Consider the following 19,314-nt stretch of genomic DNA (forward strand, 5'->3'; position numbering starts at 1 on the left):
GGAGACGTCCTCGGACAAGCGCTGGCTCTTTGGCTTTGAAACGGAGATGAGCCCCTAGAGTTGGAAACGACTAGCACACATGTGCCGGGGAACCTTTACCTTCTTATTTCTACTGGTCTCATCTATCGGAACCATGACACATCATTAATATGAACCAATTGCCAAGCGTCTGAATTTTGATCATGTGACCCCAGGGATGCTGCAACAGTCATAAGTGTGAAAAATGGTCACTTTGATTGGTTACTTTGAATGGTCACTAAACAAATGGTTGTAAGTTGAGGATTACCTATGGGAATTGGCGGTGGTTAGCAGCAACATAAACTTTGACAAAGCAAGTTGCTCCACTGGGATTCTTTTTTTATCTGGGTTCTTGTGTTGAGCAGAGGATCAAGCCCAACACAGTGGTATCCACAGAGTTTGTGTGTCACCATCGGCAAGATGGAGGTAGGAGTTTTGCAATGGAAACTCCACCTGATGAGACTTACTTCATGATGCACCACCTGCCATATTACTTTGACACTCCCCCGCCTTAGGCGTGCACCTCACTGACTCAGTGGCCTAAATGATCCCTTACAAATAATATTACTGTGTTCTCTATTCTTGTAATTTATTCTTTCTGTTGCAGCCATATTATTATGCTTTTCCCTTGCGTGGCTTGGAGTCAAAATAGACAGACCTGTTACACCATTGTGACAGTCATGGGAATGTGAATATAGGCAGCTATGGCTGAGTCAAATAAACAATAGTTCCACAAATCATCGCTTTGTATGGAGGTGCAAAATTTGGGCTCAAGGACCACAATAGACTTTGTACACTAGGTTGTGGCTTGCACTGAAAAAGGTAGGCAGGCCCAGACCAATTTGGGGGAGTGGGTTGAGAAGTGTGAGGGGCAAAGTAAGGACCTTAGGCAGAATTTCCCCTCCACCCTTTCAAATTTCACTATGCTGTCTTATCATATTGTGGCTTGGCTTGGAAGGCCAGTATGGAAACCAGCTGTTCAACTTAACATCTATCCAGTTTAACCCCAAGAAGGCCTGGAGACAGGAATGGGCCAAGGAACATTCTTGTGGCCAGGCCATTAGTGATCCCTCTACCAAACCACCTGATTTTATTAACCTGCCTCACTTTGTCTAGACAAAATTGAACAGAATTAGGTATGATACTCGAAGAAGAAGTGCCTCTGCCCTATATCAGCGGGGATGGAAAGATTCCCCTTGTTGCGATTGTGGTGCTGCTATGCAAACTATTAAACACATTGTGCAAGATTTCCTATAATGTGCATTCTCTGGTTGCCTAGAACAGGGGTCCACAACCTATGGGCCATGGCCCGGTACTGGGCCGTGGGTTGTTGGCCTGTGGGCCACAGAAATGGCTGGCCAGGGGGCACACGCGTGGCTGCACCTTCTCCCCCACTCGCGCTAGTGCGCACAGCTCTGTTTGCGCATGCTTGCGGGCGCGAACTGGTACGCTAGCATGGGGGGCATGTGTGCCCCGTTTGTGCATGCACAAATGGGCCGCTAGTGCGGTGTGTGTGCGCATGGCCTATTTGTGCATGCACAAATGGGTGATAGCCATCGTGGGGATGTGCGATCGTTTGTGCATGTGCATGGTGCCAGCGCATGCTGCATGCATAAATGTGGCCACTAGTACTGTGCCAGTGGGTGTGGCCCTGTTTGTATGCATGCACGCATGCGCACACACACACACAGTAATTTGGTAATATTGGTATGAGCAGGTGGAAGAGTTCAGTTATAATAGCAAAGTCACAACCAGGTGTGATTGTGAAACCAATAATATGCAAATTCCACATCAGTCCAAAGTGGAAGAACAAACACAACAGTAGCTCCATGCGTAATCTTGAGCTTATTAGGCACCCTTTTAAAGAAAAACAACGTTCTGAATTCCTGAACCATACCGATAGGAAACCAGAAGCACTGGGGAATGAACTCAAAGAAATTGTTAAGGATTAGTGCGAAAAGCAACAATCTAAGATCAAGAAATAGAATAAAGCAAACTGGATTTCAGAACAGACCTCAGAAGTTGCCAAGAAAAGAGAAGCTGAAGCCAAGAAAAACAAAAATCTTAGGAAGGAATCTAACAAAGAATTTCAGAAGAGGCAAGAAACAATGTTACAATGATCACTATAAAAACATCAAAGATGGAAATAGACGCAGAAAATCAAGGACAGTCTTCCCAAAATCTCCAAACTCAGAACAGTTGGAAGTTGGAAGGGACCATGGAGGTCTTCTAGTCCAACTCTCTGGTCAAGCAGGAAACCCTATACCAGAGGACCCCAACCTTTTGGGCACCAGGGACCTTTCTCCATAGAGAAAGGTTTTTCCATGGACTGGAGGGTAGGTGGTTTTGTGTGCTGCCTGCATCCCATGGATGGGGCTTTGCTTGTTTCTGTGGACCGGTTGCTGGCGTGCTGCTGCCTGGACTGGGGTTGGAGACCCTTGCCCTATACCATTTCAGACAAATAGTTAATAATAATAATAAGTTGGAAGGGACCTTGGAGGTCATCTAGTCCAACCCCCTGCTCAGGCAGGAAACCCTATACCATTTCAGACAAATGGCTGTCCAGTCAACTTCCAGTGTTGGAGCATTCACAGCTTCTGGAGGCAGGTTGTTCCACTGGTTAATTGTTCTAACTGTCAGGAAGTTTCTCCTTAGTTCTAGGTTGCTTCTCTCCTTGATTAGTTTCCATCCGTTGCTTCTTGTCCTGCTTTCAGGTGCTTTGGAGACTAGCTTGACTCCCTCCCTCTTCTTTGTGGCAGCCCCTGAGATATTGGAACACTGCTGTCATGTCACCCCCTCACCCTTCTCTATTTGTCCAATCTCTTCTTAAAAATATCCAGTGTTGGAGAATCCACAATTTCAGGAGTCAAGTCGTTCCACTGATTAATTGTTCTAACTGTCAGGAAATTTCTTTTTACTTCTAGGTTGTTTCTCTCCTTGATTAGAAGATGGTTGCAACCTCAGATTGGTATGCTAAAGGATGTCAGTGGATAGACATTAATTGATTCAAAGAAGATGAAACAAATATAAAAGAAATATAGTGATGTCAACACCCAAGATACCCTAGGAGATACAAGAATCTCTAGTATAGAAGATAATGTTAGAGGAACACTTCCATTGTTACCAGATTGGAAAGCTACAGGAATTGATGAAATACGGCAGTCAAGAAAAGAAGAATCATTGACAAATGATAATGTGTCTTCACTGTATCCTCCAAAAAAATATCCTGTTGAATTTAATCTAAAGCTGGTAAATAGACCTGCAAAACTATCTCTCTAAATTAGAGCCAAAGTGGCACAATGGTTAGAGTGCAATACTACAGACTTACTCTCTGCTCACTCCAGCAGGACCCAGATTGCTGGGGGCAATATGTTGACTCTGTAAACCGCTTGGAGAAGGCTGTAAAAGCACTATGAAGCAGTATATAAGTCTAATGCTATTGCTATACTACTAACTATAATGCTTTATCATGTAATGGATCAGCTCAGAACTAATACAGAATCAGATCCTTGCAGTAAATAATGAGAACTCTATTTAATTCAAGCCAAGTGCCACATTGCTTTGGATAATAAACTCTGTCTTGTTTTGATCTGATTTATTCAAGGGAAACTTGACATATATTAGATGCTTTTTGGAAAATGCCAAAAATCTGTTTGTTATTATTGAATTTTTTTCCCCAGTTCCAATTGCTCGATAAGCCAGGAACAACTAGATGATGTTATGACATACTTACTTGGTAACTGAAAATTTATCGGTAGTAAATCTCTTCGCTTTAAAGGAAAATGAATTATGTTTGAAATTAGTTGAAATGTTTGTGCTTTTCCTTAAATAAACCAACACACTTATGGCTTAAGCTTGTCAGCTGAATCATTGGCACAAAGTTTCAGAATAAATAGAGGGCAAGGTTTAGTTTTTTACAAGCCTTCTTGTTCTCTCTTGTGTTGTTGTTGTTAGCTGCGAAGTCATGTCCAACCCATCGCAACCCTATGGACGACATTCCTCCAGGCCTTCCTGTCCTCTACCATCTTCTGGAGCCCATTTAAGCTCACGCCTACTGCTTCAGTGACTCCATTCAGCCACCTCATTCTCTGTCGTCCCTTTCTTCTCTTGTCCTCAACCTTTCCCAGCATTAGGCTCTTCTCCAGTGAGTCCTTTCTTTTCATTAGGTGGCCAAAGTATTTGAGTTTTAGCTTCAGGATCTGGCCTTCTAAAGAGCAGTCAGGGTTGATCTCCTCTAGGACTGACCGGTTTGATCACCTTGCAGTCCAAGGGACTCGCAGGAGTCTTCTCCAGCACCAGAGTTCAAAGGCCTCAATTCTTTGGCGCTCAGCCTTTTTTATGGTCCAACTTTCACTGCCATACATTGCAACTGGGAAGACCATAGCCTTGACTATATGCACTTTTGTTGACTTTTGTTGACAGGGTGATATCTCTGCTTTTTAGTGTGCTGTCTAGTACTCTCTTGTACAGAACTAAATGAAAAGCTTTGGCACCAGAGATTGACACTGACATACCTATTATGATCAAAAGTGTTGTGTTGGCTTTATTAGACCCTCCAGGGATGGGATCAATGTTTCAGAAGTAAAACATGGAACAAAGCTTTGCAGCATATTTTCTCTAATAGGTTTCAACCACCTTATTCCAAGGTTTCATCCAATGTTATCTCTAACTATTCCACTCTTTTCTATGTATGTTTTGCTTCTTTTCTCAGTTGTCATTCTGAATAAAAGTTGTGCAAAACTTTTCATTGTTTATGTGTGCCGTTGTGCCCACAGTAAAAAAAGGACAATAAAGATTATCTTATCTTATCTTAATCTCTGAGTGCTGTATTAGGAGACGCACTGTGAAATCATAGCAGAGAACAAAACATAAATTGAAATTAACATAAATTAGATTCAATACTACTATTGTAACAGATTCCACAATATATATTCAGGCATGCCAGTTGTAGGGGCAAAAAAAACCCCCCTACACTACAACATCAAGCAGAAAGAAATGGCTATACTTTGGGACACCTGCATGACAGTGATTTTCAGTGTAGGTTACCTCCAACGATAAAAATCCGGTCTCCAATCAAAACTGCTGGTGCACAGACGTTTTTCACCATCCTGGTCTCCATTCGGAACCACATATTCCTAGACACATGATACACCTGAGAAATACAAAGGGCCTTATTATTATTCATTATTAGTGCATGGCGTTATTACAGTAGCTAAGAAACACAGTGCTATTGCAGAGTAGTAGTTTGCCTGTCAGGGTACCAGCCCTGTTATAAGTGTGCCACAGGAGGACGAGCTGGCATCGCACCAGACAGAAAGACCAGCGGCTCTTCCTGCAGCATCACCCAAGGGTCCCTCCTTCCTGGAGCTGCCTTGCAAGCGGGCACCGCAACCAGGAAATCAGAGCCATCAGGAATCTGACTGCCTGCACAGAGCACCAGCTCGTCTCCCCACCAAAGTGGTATCTATTTCATCTACTTGCATAGAACATGCTTTTGAACTGCAAAGTGGGCCAAAGCCAAGGCAGGTGATGGGAACTCACCCTACCACGCAGAGTTAGGGCTTGAACCGCCCAAACAGAGACCATCTCCAGGGACATTAAGCCACTGAGCCCCCGCACCTCCGTACACAGGGCATGAAATGGATGGATTTGAGATGAAAGGACATCTGTAATATTAAATCCATTTTTTTTTTAAAAAGTGAAAATACTGTATATTGCAAATAGAATAGAATAGAATAACAGAGCTGGAAGGGACCTTGGAGGTCTTCTAATCCAACCTCCTGCTCAGGCAGGAAACCCTATACCACGGGTCCACAACCCCCAGTCCATGGACCAGTACCAGGCCGTGACATGCCAGCAACCGGTCTGCACAATCAAGGAAAACCCCATCCGTGGGATGCAGGCAGCACACAAAACCACACACCCTCTGGTCAGCGGAAAAACCTCTCTCCAAGTAACTGGTCCCTGGTGCCCAAAAGGTTGGGGACCTCTGCCCTATACCATTTCAGACAAATGGCTGTCCAATCTCTTCTTAAAAACTTCCAGTGTTGGAACATTCACGACTTCTGGAGGCAAGTTGTTTCACTGGTTAATTGTTGGGTTGCAATCATTTACCTATTGGGCAAATAGTTACCAAGTTTTGGATCCGGTTCTGGAAATCCAAGTAAATTATTGGGTACAATCAAGTGAAGCAAGACCACAGTTGACTGACTGCCCCGGAACCACCAGTTTCCATCCCCAAGTGTGGACTTGAACAAGCATCTCCCCAGTCCTAGTTCAGTTACTGAACTACTATCATACAGGTAGTCCTCAACTTATAACCTCAGCTGGAACCAGAATTTCCATTGCTAAGCAAGTTGGTTGTTAAATGGGTCGTGGCAGATCTTACGACCTTTTTTGCCATAGTAGTTAATTGAATCACGCAGTCCTTAAGCAAATCTGGCTTTCCCCATAGACTTTGTGTGTGGGTAGCCAGCAGGGAAGGTGGCAATGATATGATGCCAGGAAGCTACAACTGCCATGTGCCTGAATTTTGATCAGGTGATCATAGGGATGCTGTGACAGCCATAAGTGCGAGGATTGGTTGTAAGTCACTTTTATCAGTGCCGTTGTAACTTTGGACACTAAACAAATGGTTTAATTAAGTACCTGTATACAGTACTGCTTTTAGCTTACAGGATGGAAACTACTACGGATGTGTACAGTTGTTTAAATGCATAAGAAACTGAACGGCATTTGAATATTCAGCTCCATCCTCATTTTGTGTTGGTGCCCGTCTATTTGTGTGTCAACTAGATTCAAACACACACACAACTGAATACCATTCAGCAGTTGAGAAATGAAAAGAATGCCAGAGCTTGTTTTAAAGTCTTCTTAGTGCATCATTAGCTGTTGCATAAACATCATGGGAAAGTCAACAGTTAATGTAACTTGTGAGCTATTTAACAGAATCCTGAATCATAATAGCCACCAAATGCTGATAAAACATTTGCAATGGACATCTGGAATTGCCTAACTTTCTGGGGTGTTTTTTTTAATGACCACCCATGATTAAAAGAACATCTGGTATCGAAACAGTTTGTAAATTGCTTTTTTATGAAACCAAATATTTGAACCTATTACTGTACGTTATAAGATGATATCGTTGGTTCCTGTAATCACCAGCCAGCACAGCCACCGAATGACAGGAGTGCAAATAAAATGTATAAAAAGCACAAAGCTGAGAAAACATGACTTCAGAAAATTCTAGGTTTAAAAATGGAAAATACTGGTGTAATTCACACAACATGACCCTCAATCTGAGTTGGCAGAAACAATTCCCATGCCTGGATAACAATCTACAGGTAGTCCTCAACTTATGACCTTAATTGGGGCCAAAATTTATGTCAGAAGGTTACAAAAGGTGATCACATTCCTCTGGGACACAGCAACCATCATAAGTATGAACCAGTTCCCAGTGGCCCAAAGTGTGAAAAACAGCCACAGGTCACTCTTCTCAGTGCTGTTGTAACTTTGAACAGTCACTAAATGAACTGTTGTAAGTCGAGGACCACCTGTATATCTGAAAAAATCACATGGGGGCATTTTTATTATCTTTGGAAGTCCAGAATCTTGGAAAGAAGGAATCAAACAAAGATTAGCTAACCTGCCCTCCCCCCCCACCCCCTTATTTTTTTTTGTCAATCTGGTTGAAATTGTGGAGGTGATCTCCTATGCTGGACTTTTAGCCTGTGTGAAGGTGTTGATCTGCTGCAAACTTGAGCCCATGAAGCAGGCAGGAAGATATTGATTTGCTCATATTTTATTACCTTCTAACAGTTTGAAGCTACAGAAGTTTGTAAATATAAAATAGAATGTACTTTAACAACTGACATGGTGCTACGCTTGTGGACTGCAAAAGCCAGCCTAGATGACCCTTTAAGACTAAGTATAATGCAGCCAGGGACGATGAGGTAGGTCAGGGGTAGGCAACCTTGGTTCTTTTATGACTCGTGGACTTCAAAGCTGACCCAGGAATTCTGGGAGTTGAAGTCCACGAGTCATAAAAGAGGAAAGGTTGCCTACCCCTGAAGTAGGTCAATCTAAACAGACAAGATGGCAGTCACAACCATGTGACTGAAGCCCCACCCCTATTTTACTGATCCCTGAAGGACCAGCCTCTTTTTGACTCTTATAGCCAATAAGAACAAGGGGTCTGGGTTCCTATTTCACAGCTGCAGCCACCATCTTATATATATATATATATATTGTCCCCTCCGTAGATGCCCTTGGACACAACCATTCTAACTAGTCCTTCTCTTTGTTACACTGGCATTGGAATGCTGAGACAAACCCACACTTGCAATTGTTCCAAAAATTAGCCTTTGACCTGCCTCTGGACTAATTTGCATTACAATCACAGATTATTATTATTTTTTTGTCCATTCTGCAATATTTACACCCCTCCAGATTGCATGTGGCAAGTAATGGTGTGGCCTCTTAGCAAAATGCTATTGTGGCTGTTGCCTATGCTCTTAACAGCAAAATGTTCACAAGTATAAATAAAAAGAGCTTTTTATGTGGTTTTTCAGGAGATGGAATTTCAGCTTAGCCAATGAGTTTGGTTATCCGCTGCACGGCATCCAAATGGTTTCTCAAAATAATGGAAACTTTCTTTTATTTTCTGCTGAGAACATTTTCTTAGCAAAACATAAGAATAGCCCAGAGAGTTTGAACCAAAGGCAGACATGTCTGGAAGCATGCACTTGAGATAGCCCAAGTGAGATTATCAAGAGAGGAAATTACCTGTATTAGCCTGACTGGGTTTTGCATCAGATCTTCCCCCCCAAAGAGGTAGATTCTTTGGTCTTTGGCAGATACAGCAGGATGCAGAACTGCAGTAGGAATATTTGCCATGTCTTCCCAAATGTTGTAGATGCTATCATACCTTTCCATGGAATTTAAGATTTCCCGGTTCACGCCTATGCCTCCGATGGCAAAGATGTAGTTTTTGTAGGCCACACTTCTATGGGAATAGCGTGCTGTTAACATGGGCTCTATCAGCCTCCATTGATTAAGTTTGAGTGAGAAGATGTAAACATTATGGCTGACTTGCTTCCTCTCGTTATCTACAGGAATTCCCCCCAGAAGATAGATATTACTGTGCAGACTCACTGCAGAGGCCTTGTAGACACGGGTTGGATATTTGGCGAGGCCCAACCATTGATTTGTCTTCTCATCATATAGCAAAACGTCCCTTGTAGTTTGTTGATTGTCTTTGCGACCACCGATTAAGAGGAGAAATTCCCGACATGAATAGCGCCGGGGAACATGCCAGATGGGTTTGACGTCAGGGGCACTGACACTATACAACGAAAACATCTGCTTATTGGCAAGTTCTAAGATATTTTGACAGTCGGGGGATGACTGAATGAGAGAGTCGTTGGCTATGAAACGGAAGAAGAATGTTGGATGGACATACTGAAGTCTCACCTTTTTGAACAAGTCTTGAATATAGCCTTGTCGTGCTTGAAGATCATGCCTTACCCAGACCATAATCGCCTCAAAAACCTGTTCCTCCTCTCCATAAAGTTCGTCATTCCCAAGATAGTCTATCAACTCTAACACACAAAGTTCTTTCAAGTCTTCAGAAGTGGCTACCTCAGGGAAATACCTTAGCGCCATAGCTTTCGCTTTCCGATTAAGATCCTGACAGTGGAGGATTTCGGAAAGCCTGCTCAGACTAAGGCAATTTTCTGGAGAAAGCTGATCCTGGAGGTAAGCTGAACAGGCTTCGAAGAGTTTCATGTACTGAAGCATGGAAGCCGTCTCCATGAGACTCAGAATGTTCTCGGGCGTCATGAGGACCTCTCCCGTGTAGACGTAAAGGATGATAGACTGCAGAATGCCAGAGTCCATTCCTTGGAGGTTGACTTTTTCCTGGATGCTTTCCTTAAAGTTGTTACAGAACATGGCCTTGAAATAGGGGCTGCTGGAGACAAGAACATTCTTATGGCAAGGAATTTCAATGTCGTTTGTGCACAGAAGAACATCAGTTAGGATTCTGTTTTGTCTCAAGTCGTTCAGCTGCTTTAGGAGATCAGATGAAAAATCTTGGTCTCTGAACAGCAGGCCTTGGAGAGATTTTTCTTCCATGATGTAAACAGCATCCAAATGAGAATTCTTGGGATTACTGTATCAAAAGTTCTTCAGGGTGCAATGCAAAAGTCCCCTTGAAATAATGTCCATCTATTAAAAGAATGGGGAAAAGAGCTGCTTACACCAACAAAGAAGGTTTTAAAAGGACATATACTGTATATAGGTAGTCCTTGACTTAGAACAGTTCGTTTAGTGACTGTTCAAAATTCCAGTGGCACTAAAAAAAGTGACTTATGACTGTTTTTTACATTTATGACCATTGCAGCATCGCCATGGTCACATGATCAAAATTCATACCCTCGGCAACTGACTCATATTTATGACATTTGCAGTCTCCCGGTGTCATGTGATCACCTCTTGCAACAAGCGAATTCAATGGGGGAGAGCCAGATTGACTTAACAACCATGTTACTAACTTAATAACTGCAGTGATTTACTTAATAACTGAGGCAAGAAAGTTCATAAAAAGGGGCAAAAACGTACCTAACAACTGCCTCGCTTAGCAACAAAAAAATTGGGCTCAATTATGATCGTAAGTCAAAGGACTACCTGTATCACATTCCTCTTACAAAATAAACCTGATGTTAAATTTCAGTTCTGGGCTTCTAATAGCCCAATGAGTTAAAAATAGATTTAATTTTTTAAGGACTAAAGTTTCAGCATGCTTGCAGTAATCAATGATTCAAGACCAAAGCAAAACATTTGTTCATAAGGAAGAAACGCTTTAAAAATTCTAGGCTATTTAACATTCCCCACCCCCTCAAAAAAAAAAACCTTAGTCATTTCCAAAAAAATGTAACTTTGCAGAGCAACACAATTAAACTAAGTTCCTTGCATTTAGGAACGGATATGGGAAATCTTTTTTTTTTTTTTTACTGTGAATTGCTTTGGTTTCAGATCAGCCCCAAACAGGAATCACGCATTTGTTTTCTTTGCACGAGTTCAAAATCTGCTAAAACATTGTCCCCAACCCTATAGTTATACTCAGCTATACTGTACATCTGCAATAAAATGCACCCAATGTTTAGCTTTTTTTAAAAAAATGCATCGGTTTCAGTTCTAAAAGAACAACAGATCATCGAAAAGCCCTCTACTTTTTAAAGAGGACAGCTGCTAGCCGACTTCAGCCCACCTCCACCCCATCACCTCATTCTTCAATGAAATGTACAAAATATAACCTGCGCATATATTGCAACGAGAAGTTTAAAAACCAACAAGCCCATAGCAAATTTCTCCAAGATCTCGTGGCTTTTGTTTGTAGTAAAAATCGGGGCAGATCTGTTTACCTTAATCCTTTCCCAAACTTCAGTGTCTCTGGCTTGTTTATTCTCTGCTGAAACTTTCCATGCCTATAACATGCCTCGGAAGATTAATGTTTGAAAAGCAGAGGGAGAGAAAGCCATGAAACCCTCCCTATATTATTCTTTCGCCGTTTGAAGGATTCATTGGGGATAGTTTCTAGGTTTGTTTAGCATCACCGAACTGTCCTTGCTTTTCCAAGGGGGGTGGGTTAGCGAGGTACCATAACACAGCACTGGGTACATTCCTGAGCTAAGAATAGGGATCCTTTCCCCCCAATGTTGCTACATGTGACTTTCCAATTGCCTGCTCTAGCAACCAAGGGGACGCAACTCTGTCCTGCCAAGGAGCGCGCCTGTGCCAAGTATTTGCAAATGAAAATAGAGGGGAGATTAGGGATGGGACATTGGCTGAAGGCCTGGCCTAAGCGGAGGAAGATGGCCCAGAGGTTAGTAATGCTAAAGGGCATAAACAATCTGAAGCCTCTAGAAGGCATTTCTCGCTGTTTGTTTGTCCCACGTTAACCCATCTTTCCTCTAATCATTGGTCTGTTAGGGAGGAGGTTGACTAACTTAGCCGGTCAGGGGAATGACGTAGGCCTCACCTACCTAGATCTCAGCAAAGTCATGAAATTCTCATTGATTAAAAACGTAAAATATGGACTCGAACAGCGTCTTTCAAACTTGGCAACTTTAAGGTGTGTGGACTTCAACAGAGTTACAGAACAACAGAGTTGGAAGGGGCCTTGGAGGTCATCTAAGTCCAGGGCTTTTCAACCTTTTCACAGATTGTACCACTTTTAGGACATGACCAAATTCGAGTTCCACCAGTGCTTAGCAAGGTGTCAAAAACTTGATGACTAAAAAAAAAAAAAGAGGGGGGAAAGATTTGGGGCTTTACCGGTTAGATTCATTTGTTCTTATAGAAATGGCTAGTTTATAATATCAAGGAAAAGTAAAAAGTTGAGGTTCTACGTTAATGCTTCCTTCCTACTGCAACAGGGGAACTCAGAAGTCAATGCCTTTTTTCTTTTTCCCTTCTGCGCCTCACTTTTCCCTTTTCTTCTCACCCTGCAACCCCTCCCCCCCTCACCCTTTGCTAGCAAAAGCTTTTCTCTCGCTCCCATTCATTCACACATTGCTTGCAAAAGCCTCCTTATGTCCAGTTCTGGGTACCTGTCAGACTCTCAAAATTCTCTTATTATATCCTGTAACAATAGAACTCTAGTAATTTTTGTGTTGCCTGTTTCTGACCGATAGCAGTACCATTCAAAAAAGGCACTCGTAAGTTGGAGTGAGTTCAAAGGAAGACCCAAAGGTGCTTTTTCACGAGGCAGCTGGACTCTCTTGTTCTTTGTTTCTTTGAAGACATTTTGCTCCTCATCCAAGAAGCTTCTTCAGCTCTGACTGGATAGTGGGGACCGTCCAATAACTTCTGGGGTGTACAATCTAGAATAGGCTGACACCTTAAATGCTGAGATGTCCTTCATTGGATGCCTTCAGACATAGGCCAGAGATGTTCTGAAGAATTCCTCACAAAGCAGGAAGCTTTTTGGTCCCTCCACCTCCGTAATTCAAAGGTGTGAATTACTACTCCAGAGGAAACCTCTAGTAGGAAATTCCTGTACTAGTAGGGATTGGAATAAATCATTTTCAAAGTTCTTTCCAACCCTTACATTCTAGTGTAGGATGGTTGTCAAAGAAACATCTACTGTGTGGGATTATAATGATGTTAGAAGCATCCTAATCCAAGGTAAGCAGAGTTAAAAACTGTTTTATTAGGTTTTAAGCAACAGGTAAGTCAAACTGTTAATCCAGGGGTGTCAAACTCGCAATGTCACGTGACGTGTCGCAATTTTTTTTCCATTGCAGGCAATGGGGTGGGCGCAGTTTTGCCATGAAGCATCCTGCCCGTGGGCCGGCAGTTTGACACCCCTGTGTTAATCAAACAGAAAGAACTACATCATATTAAACAGAGCTATGTATCTTTTTACTACCTGTGGCAAGTGAATACTTTTCCCAAGACAAACCAACAGGGATATTTTTGAGTGCTGGATGAGAAAAAGCTATTTGTTTTTCAGACTGTAATGTGCTATAAATGATATACATGGGTAAGCAAGCTGGCCAAAAACATTGTGGGATAACATTTTGTGTGTGTGTGTGTGTGTGTGTGTGTGTGTGTGTGTGTGTTTTCTGCAAGGCTATATTAAGCAAATGAATGTAGGAAAAACATCACATGGAGAATGTAAGCTGTAGTTATTGCACTAGATTCATTAGCAAGATGACAATCATATGGATGCTACATAGTCGATCAGCAACATTAGAGCATATTGTGTACTTTCACATCAAATTTGCTCTGTGTGGACATCACGTTGGCCATCTTGATTCAGATTCAAGTCTGGTAAACCCCATCTGACCTCTGAGTCACATGGATAAATAGTCTGCTTGAGTCCCCTCAATAGCAATTCCTGCCGATGTCCCACACAAGGTCTTTCTAATTATGGATCTGCCTCCAATGGAATGAAGAAGCTTGAGGGGCACCAACTTGTTTTCATCTACTAATGTTCTATTTTCTAATTTCTAGTAAGGATTATTGATCCATGGCTAATAGTGAACATGCAAAAAAAAAGTAAGGTATAAACTGGGGGGATAAATCTGTCTTTTTTCATTAACTCTGTTTCTGAATTTTCCATTCATAAATTCAGTTCAGTTCATCCCACTCAAGGTCCTACAGGTAGTCCTTGACTAACGACAGCTGACAACAGCAATGAAAAATGTGACTTTGTCACTTTTTCACAGTTACGACCTTTGCAGCATCCCCATGATCATGCGATCAAAATTTGCTTGGCAACTGGTTCATATTTATGACCGTTGCCGTGTCCCAAGGTCATGTGATTCCCCTTTTGCGACCTTCTGACCAGCAAAGTCACTTAACAACCGGTTTATTAACTTAACAATTGCAGTGGTTCCCTTAACGACTATGGCAAGAAAGGTCATAAAATGGGGCAAAACTCACTTAACAACTGTCTCACTTAACAACAGAAATTTTGGGTTCAATTGTGGTCGTAAGTCGAGGACTACCTGTACGTTGTGATTTTCTAAAAAAGGTTTCCACTAATATTGTTTTGTGTACTTTTCCTCCATTCTACAGGTGTTTTATTTTACCCAATATGAATATTTCACAATTTTCTCAACTATAGTACGTTTTAATAAGATATATATATATATATATATATACACACATATATATACACATATATATACATATATATACACACATATATATATATATATATATATATATATATATATATATATATATATATATATATATATATATATATATATATATATATATATATATATATATATATATATATATATATATATATATATATATTTACAGAAAGACCACTTCTATAGGTTTGAAAAATCAGGATGTGCAGTATGGACTGAGAGAAGAAATGATTTTTTGTTGGCCTATTGGATAGAAAGTGCAAAACTGAAGCATTTGTTTATTAGATTTTTATTACTTTATGTCAAGTTTCCGACGTGTGGGCTTTTCAAGTGACTCTGAGGCACTGTTTACCTTAAAAGTCCTTTATTTAGCCTAGTACACCGGCAAATGCTTGCTCGAAGGAAGCTGGAATCCGAAACCTCCGCCCCTTGCACAATATATTAAAACACAATTCTCCACCTTTCTAATTTTGTCATTAATCATATTCTCCAATTAATTTAAAGAATCAGTTTCCCTTCCGTTAGAAAACCCGCCAAGTTCTTATCTTCTTAATTTCAGATGGCCTTGAGGTACAATCCTCCTCTTCCCCCCTTCCAACCTTAATCCAATCTCTTAAAGCAATACACAAGTTTAACATATGAAATGGCTATTTCTTCATCTCTTGTCAAGCAATAACATTCGATGTTAGCAGCGTTGACACTTTATAGGTAACTCAAGGTGGCAAACATACATATTACTCCTTCCTTCTCCTATTTCCTCACAACAACTCTGTGAGGTGGGTTGGGCTAAGAGAGAGTGAGCGGCCCAGAGTAACCCAGATGGCTCCCATGCCTAAGGCACGACTAGAACTCACATTCTCCTAGTGATTGACCCAAAGTCACCCAGCCGGCTTTCATGTCTAGAAAACATGACTAAAACTTTCATTAGTTGTATTGGAACTATTTCTCCTCTAGTGTAAGAAGTTGGTGGCAACATAGCTCTTAGCTACTGGCCTCACAGAGCCATTTGAGGAAGAAATTGTTTGCTTAGTGCACTCAATTTCCTTGGGAAAGGAAAGAAAATATAAAAATGGGAATCAAAGAATTTTCAAAGCAGACGATTCATAAACAGGATCTCTAGATATTTCAGGCAGAAAACATCCAAGCAAAGGAAGAAAATCAGGGGTAGTACTTCAAAGCAATCATACTTATGGATTACTCTGTATATAAATAAACTAGAATCCTATAGAGTCTAGTTTATTTATTTATATACTTATATCCATAAGTATGATTGCTATAGAATTCTAGTATGTTGTTCCAAAGGAGACGTCCTTGATTTCTACTGCCATCAGGACCACAGTAATATTTGCATTTCATTGGAAGTGGAAGTCCTGGCTTGTTATTCTGAAAAATTCTGCTCAAATCCTAACTTTAGGTTACAGATTCTTAGAGGAATGACCAATCAAGAATCCTGGTTTTGATGCAATTTTTATTACTGAGGGAAAGAGGTATGCAGGAACAGTTAGGAATGTTGCTTGTGGACAAACATTCAAGTTCTTAAAAATTTTGAGTTATTGTATACATACCCACAGAGATTTTAGTCATTTTTGTTTCCTGTTAATACATGAATACACATGTATTTATACTCCCATAAATACAATTATTATCAGCTAGAATTTTCATCAGATTTTGGGTGCAATCCATAGCCACAAAACATCTTGGGTGGCCAGAGAAGAAGTTCGATAGAAATAAAATTGTGCTGAAGCTCTTGAAATCAGCCAGGAAAAGAAATCTGTGTAAATGCCTAAAATAAATACACCTGGATACATTAATCTTCCAGATGTATCTTTACAAGTTCGGGGTTTCCCAGATGATTTAAAGCACTTCTACATAACTGAGCAGACATTTAAAACTTTTGAAGTCTCAAAGATTTTAGTGATAACACATGGTTGTCTTCTTCATTTTAGATTGTGAGGAGTAATTGGGAGATCTCAGGCAGCCAGGCTCAAAAATCAAACTAAGACACAAGTGGTGGAATCTTTGCTTGTCATCATGTCCTCCATACTTTGATGAGTACAGCCCCTGATGTGTTATTCAAAGGTTCAAAACACGCCTTGGTTCAATTAAGATTCCACAGCTTTGTTCTTTGCTGTTTCCTTGCTTGATTTTAAGCTATTCTTGTATTTTATCTTTCCTCCCTTTGGCCATGCTACTAATTACATTCTGGCAGCAACTACTGCAAGGGCTCTATGAACTGTTGGTCAACTATCTGAAGGCCTGAATTTGCAAACTCCTAATTGGAAGGGCAGCAGAATCTAGCTAGCCTGAAGGAGAACTTACAAAATGTATATTGCTTAAGCAAGACTCAGTGGGTCAAGAGAATATGCAATTCCTGCATGACTGACATGGCTGCAAGGAGAAAATAGAATCCCTTTCCTTCCCCTTCCCCTTCCCTTCCCTTCCCTTCCCTTCCCTTCCCTTCCCTTCCCTTCCCTTCCCTTCCCTTTCTTCTCCTCTCCTCTCCTCTCCTCTCCTCTCCTCTCCTCTCCTCTCCTCTCCTCCTTCTCCTTCTCCTTCTCCTTCCAACTGTAATGTACAGAAGGAATGACCTCAATGGACAGGAAGAAAAAAACCTGAGCATGAGGCAGACCTATAATCTGAGAAAATGTTTAGACAACATCCTCCCTAGCTCTCACAAATATGGAGGGAGGGAAGGAGGAAACACATACAGACTTGCAAAATTTTGCTACCATAATTTTATAATAAAATTATTCTTGGCTTTTACTATCTTGGTTTCCTCATCTGGAATACCCTGAAGGGCTGATAGGACTTTGCCATCTATAGCAGAATTTATCTGCCTTGATTTGATGCCATCCAAACACAGCGTCTTTCTTTGTGAGGTTCAAAAGCCCATAAATGTTGCAGAAGCTGAACATGTAATTTCAAGTGTATTGTACAGCAATGAGCTGGCTTCAGTGATATAAAAGTCATTTTTATTCAGGTTTAAGTTTGAAAATTTTGAGTAGTTCTTATGAATTTATAAAATACTATTTAATAAGTCATTTGACCAATGACTCCCTTTCTAATACAAATAGTTAAATAAAGATGAAAACCTGGTCTGTTTTTCTCTCCCTTCTATTCCTTGAGGTGTTGATTATTTTTAGAAAATGTCACATTTAACTTGAGGCTTATTATTTTTAAATAGTTTTCAATTCTGCTCAAATTGCAGCCCAATTATATTTTTGCTATGTCTAATTTGCTTGCACTGTCTCTATGCTAAGTTTGGTTTAGATTGGCGATTTCAGGGCACCTCACTTGAGACATTTATAGATCGATCTCAATTAGCAGAGAATTCTACATGCGGCATGGCCCAGATTAGAGAGTACAGATCTTCTCTCTGTTACTAGAAAATGTCACACGAAGGCTTTAACGGATCAAAGCCTAGCAGAAAGGGAGCAGGAAAATGTATGCACACAGACAGTGGTGGAGCTAGTGCCCACACGCACCTACAGCGGTGCTGGCGCCCATGCACATGTGCAAACGGACCACTACTGCCCACACACATGCGCAAAAGGGACCACTACAGCCCACGCACATGTACAAATGGGCCACTAGTGCCCATGTGATGCTTGCAGTGGGGCCACTAGCACCCGCACGGCCACACTAGTGTGAGTGGGGAGGGTGCCTGCACATATGTGTACACTCGACAGACATTCCTGTGGCCCAGTGGCCAACAGGCCACAGACCGGTACTGGGCCGTGGCCCACAGGTTAGGGACCCCTGATTTACAGTAGTGGCCAAAATTGTGAAAACCTTTTGGGAAAAGTGTATTTTTGAGGTTTGATGGCTAATAACACCACTTTTTTTTTGGAGTAGTACCATAAAATTATATATCAATGGAAAGATAATTTAATCAAGAATGTAATGCAACAAAGTTTGTTCAATTATCTGTACTGTATTCTATGAAACGTTATAGCTAAATAATTGGAAAAAGGAAGCACAACTTGCTTAAGCTTGATATCAGGTAGCTTTCCTTCATCTGATTGTAGCCAATGAGCATGAGTGTTTAGAGAGCCAATCAGGTGTCATCTTGTTTTGGCAATGAGCCAATCAGATCACAGTAGGATTCAGTTATTGATGTCATGTATTGAAGCTGAGAGGAGGACATTTGTCAGTGTGTTATGTGCTCGCTATCAAGTTGGGTGGGGTTTTTTGTGTTCTTTCATTTAGTGAGCTTGTAAAATGTAATAAAATTAAAGTAATGGTGCAAAGAGTTGACTGGTTGCCCAGAAAGCGATGTACAAATGGTGTAGGGTTCCTGCCTGAGCAGGGGGTTGGACTAGAGATGACCTCCAAGGTCCCTTCCAACATCATCATCATCATCATCATCATCATCATCATCATCATCATCATTATTATTATTATTATTATATTATTATTATTATTATTATTATTATTATTATTATTATTATTATTATTATTATTATTATTATTATTATTATTATTATTATTATTATTATTATGTGAACAAGGCTACAGTTATAAAGAAATTAGAAGAAAAATTGGTGGAAACTTAACCAAAGGTGGCATTTCTACCAAAAGGTTTCCACAATTTTGGCCACTACTGTAGTGGTAACAATGGTGC

General features: G+C 40.9%; 2 protein-coding genes across 5 annotated transcripts in view; both read right to left on the reverse strand.

Moving 5' to 3' along the window:
* The window catches only part of KLHL38 (kelch like family member 38), a gene marked incomplete at its 5' end in the record, with an annotated part of 32,222 nt that extends 22,070 nt beyond the window's left edge, over window positions 1-10,152 (reverse strand). For all 4 annotated transcript variants that reach the window (XR_014026066.1, XR_014026067.1, XR_014026068.1 and 1 more), the window contains 2 exons: window positions 5,065-5,170; window positions 8,803-10,152. Coding sequence is in view for 1 of the 4 variants with exons in the window: in XM_081324898.1 (XP_081181024.1) it covers window positions 5,065-5,170; window positions 8,803-10,152 (1,456 nt within the window). The remainder of the gene's footprint in view (window positions 1-5,064; window positions 5,171-8,802) is intronic.
* A 21-nt stretch (window positions 10,153-10,173) lies between these two features.
* Window positions 10,174-19,314, reverse strand: part of FAM91A1 (family with sequence similarity 91 member A1) — a 61,028-nt gene continuing 51,887 nt past the window's right edge. The window contains exon 24 of the mRNA XM_081324894.1: window positions 10,174-10,245. Within this exon, the coding sequence (XP_081181020.1) occupies window positions 10,195-10,245 (51 nt within the window). The 3' untranslated portion in view covers window positions 10,174-10,194. The remainder of the gene's footprint in view (window positions 10,246-19,314) is intronic.

Source organism: Vipera berus (assembly GCF_964194415.1).
Source record: "Vipera berus genome assembly, chromosome: 3".
Taxonomy (NCBI): Eukaryota; Metazoa; Chordata; class Lepidosauria; order Squamata; family Viperidae; genus Vipera; species Vipera berus.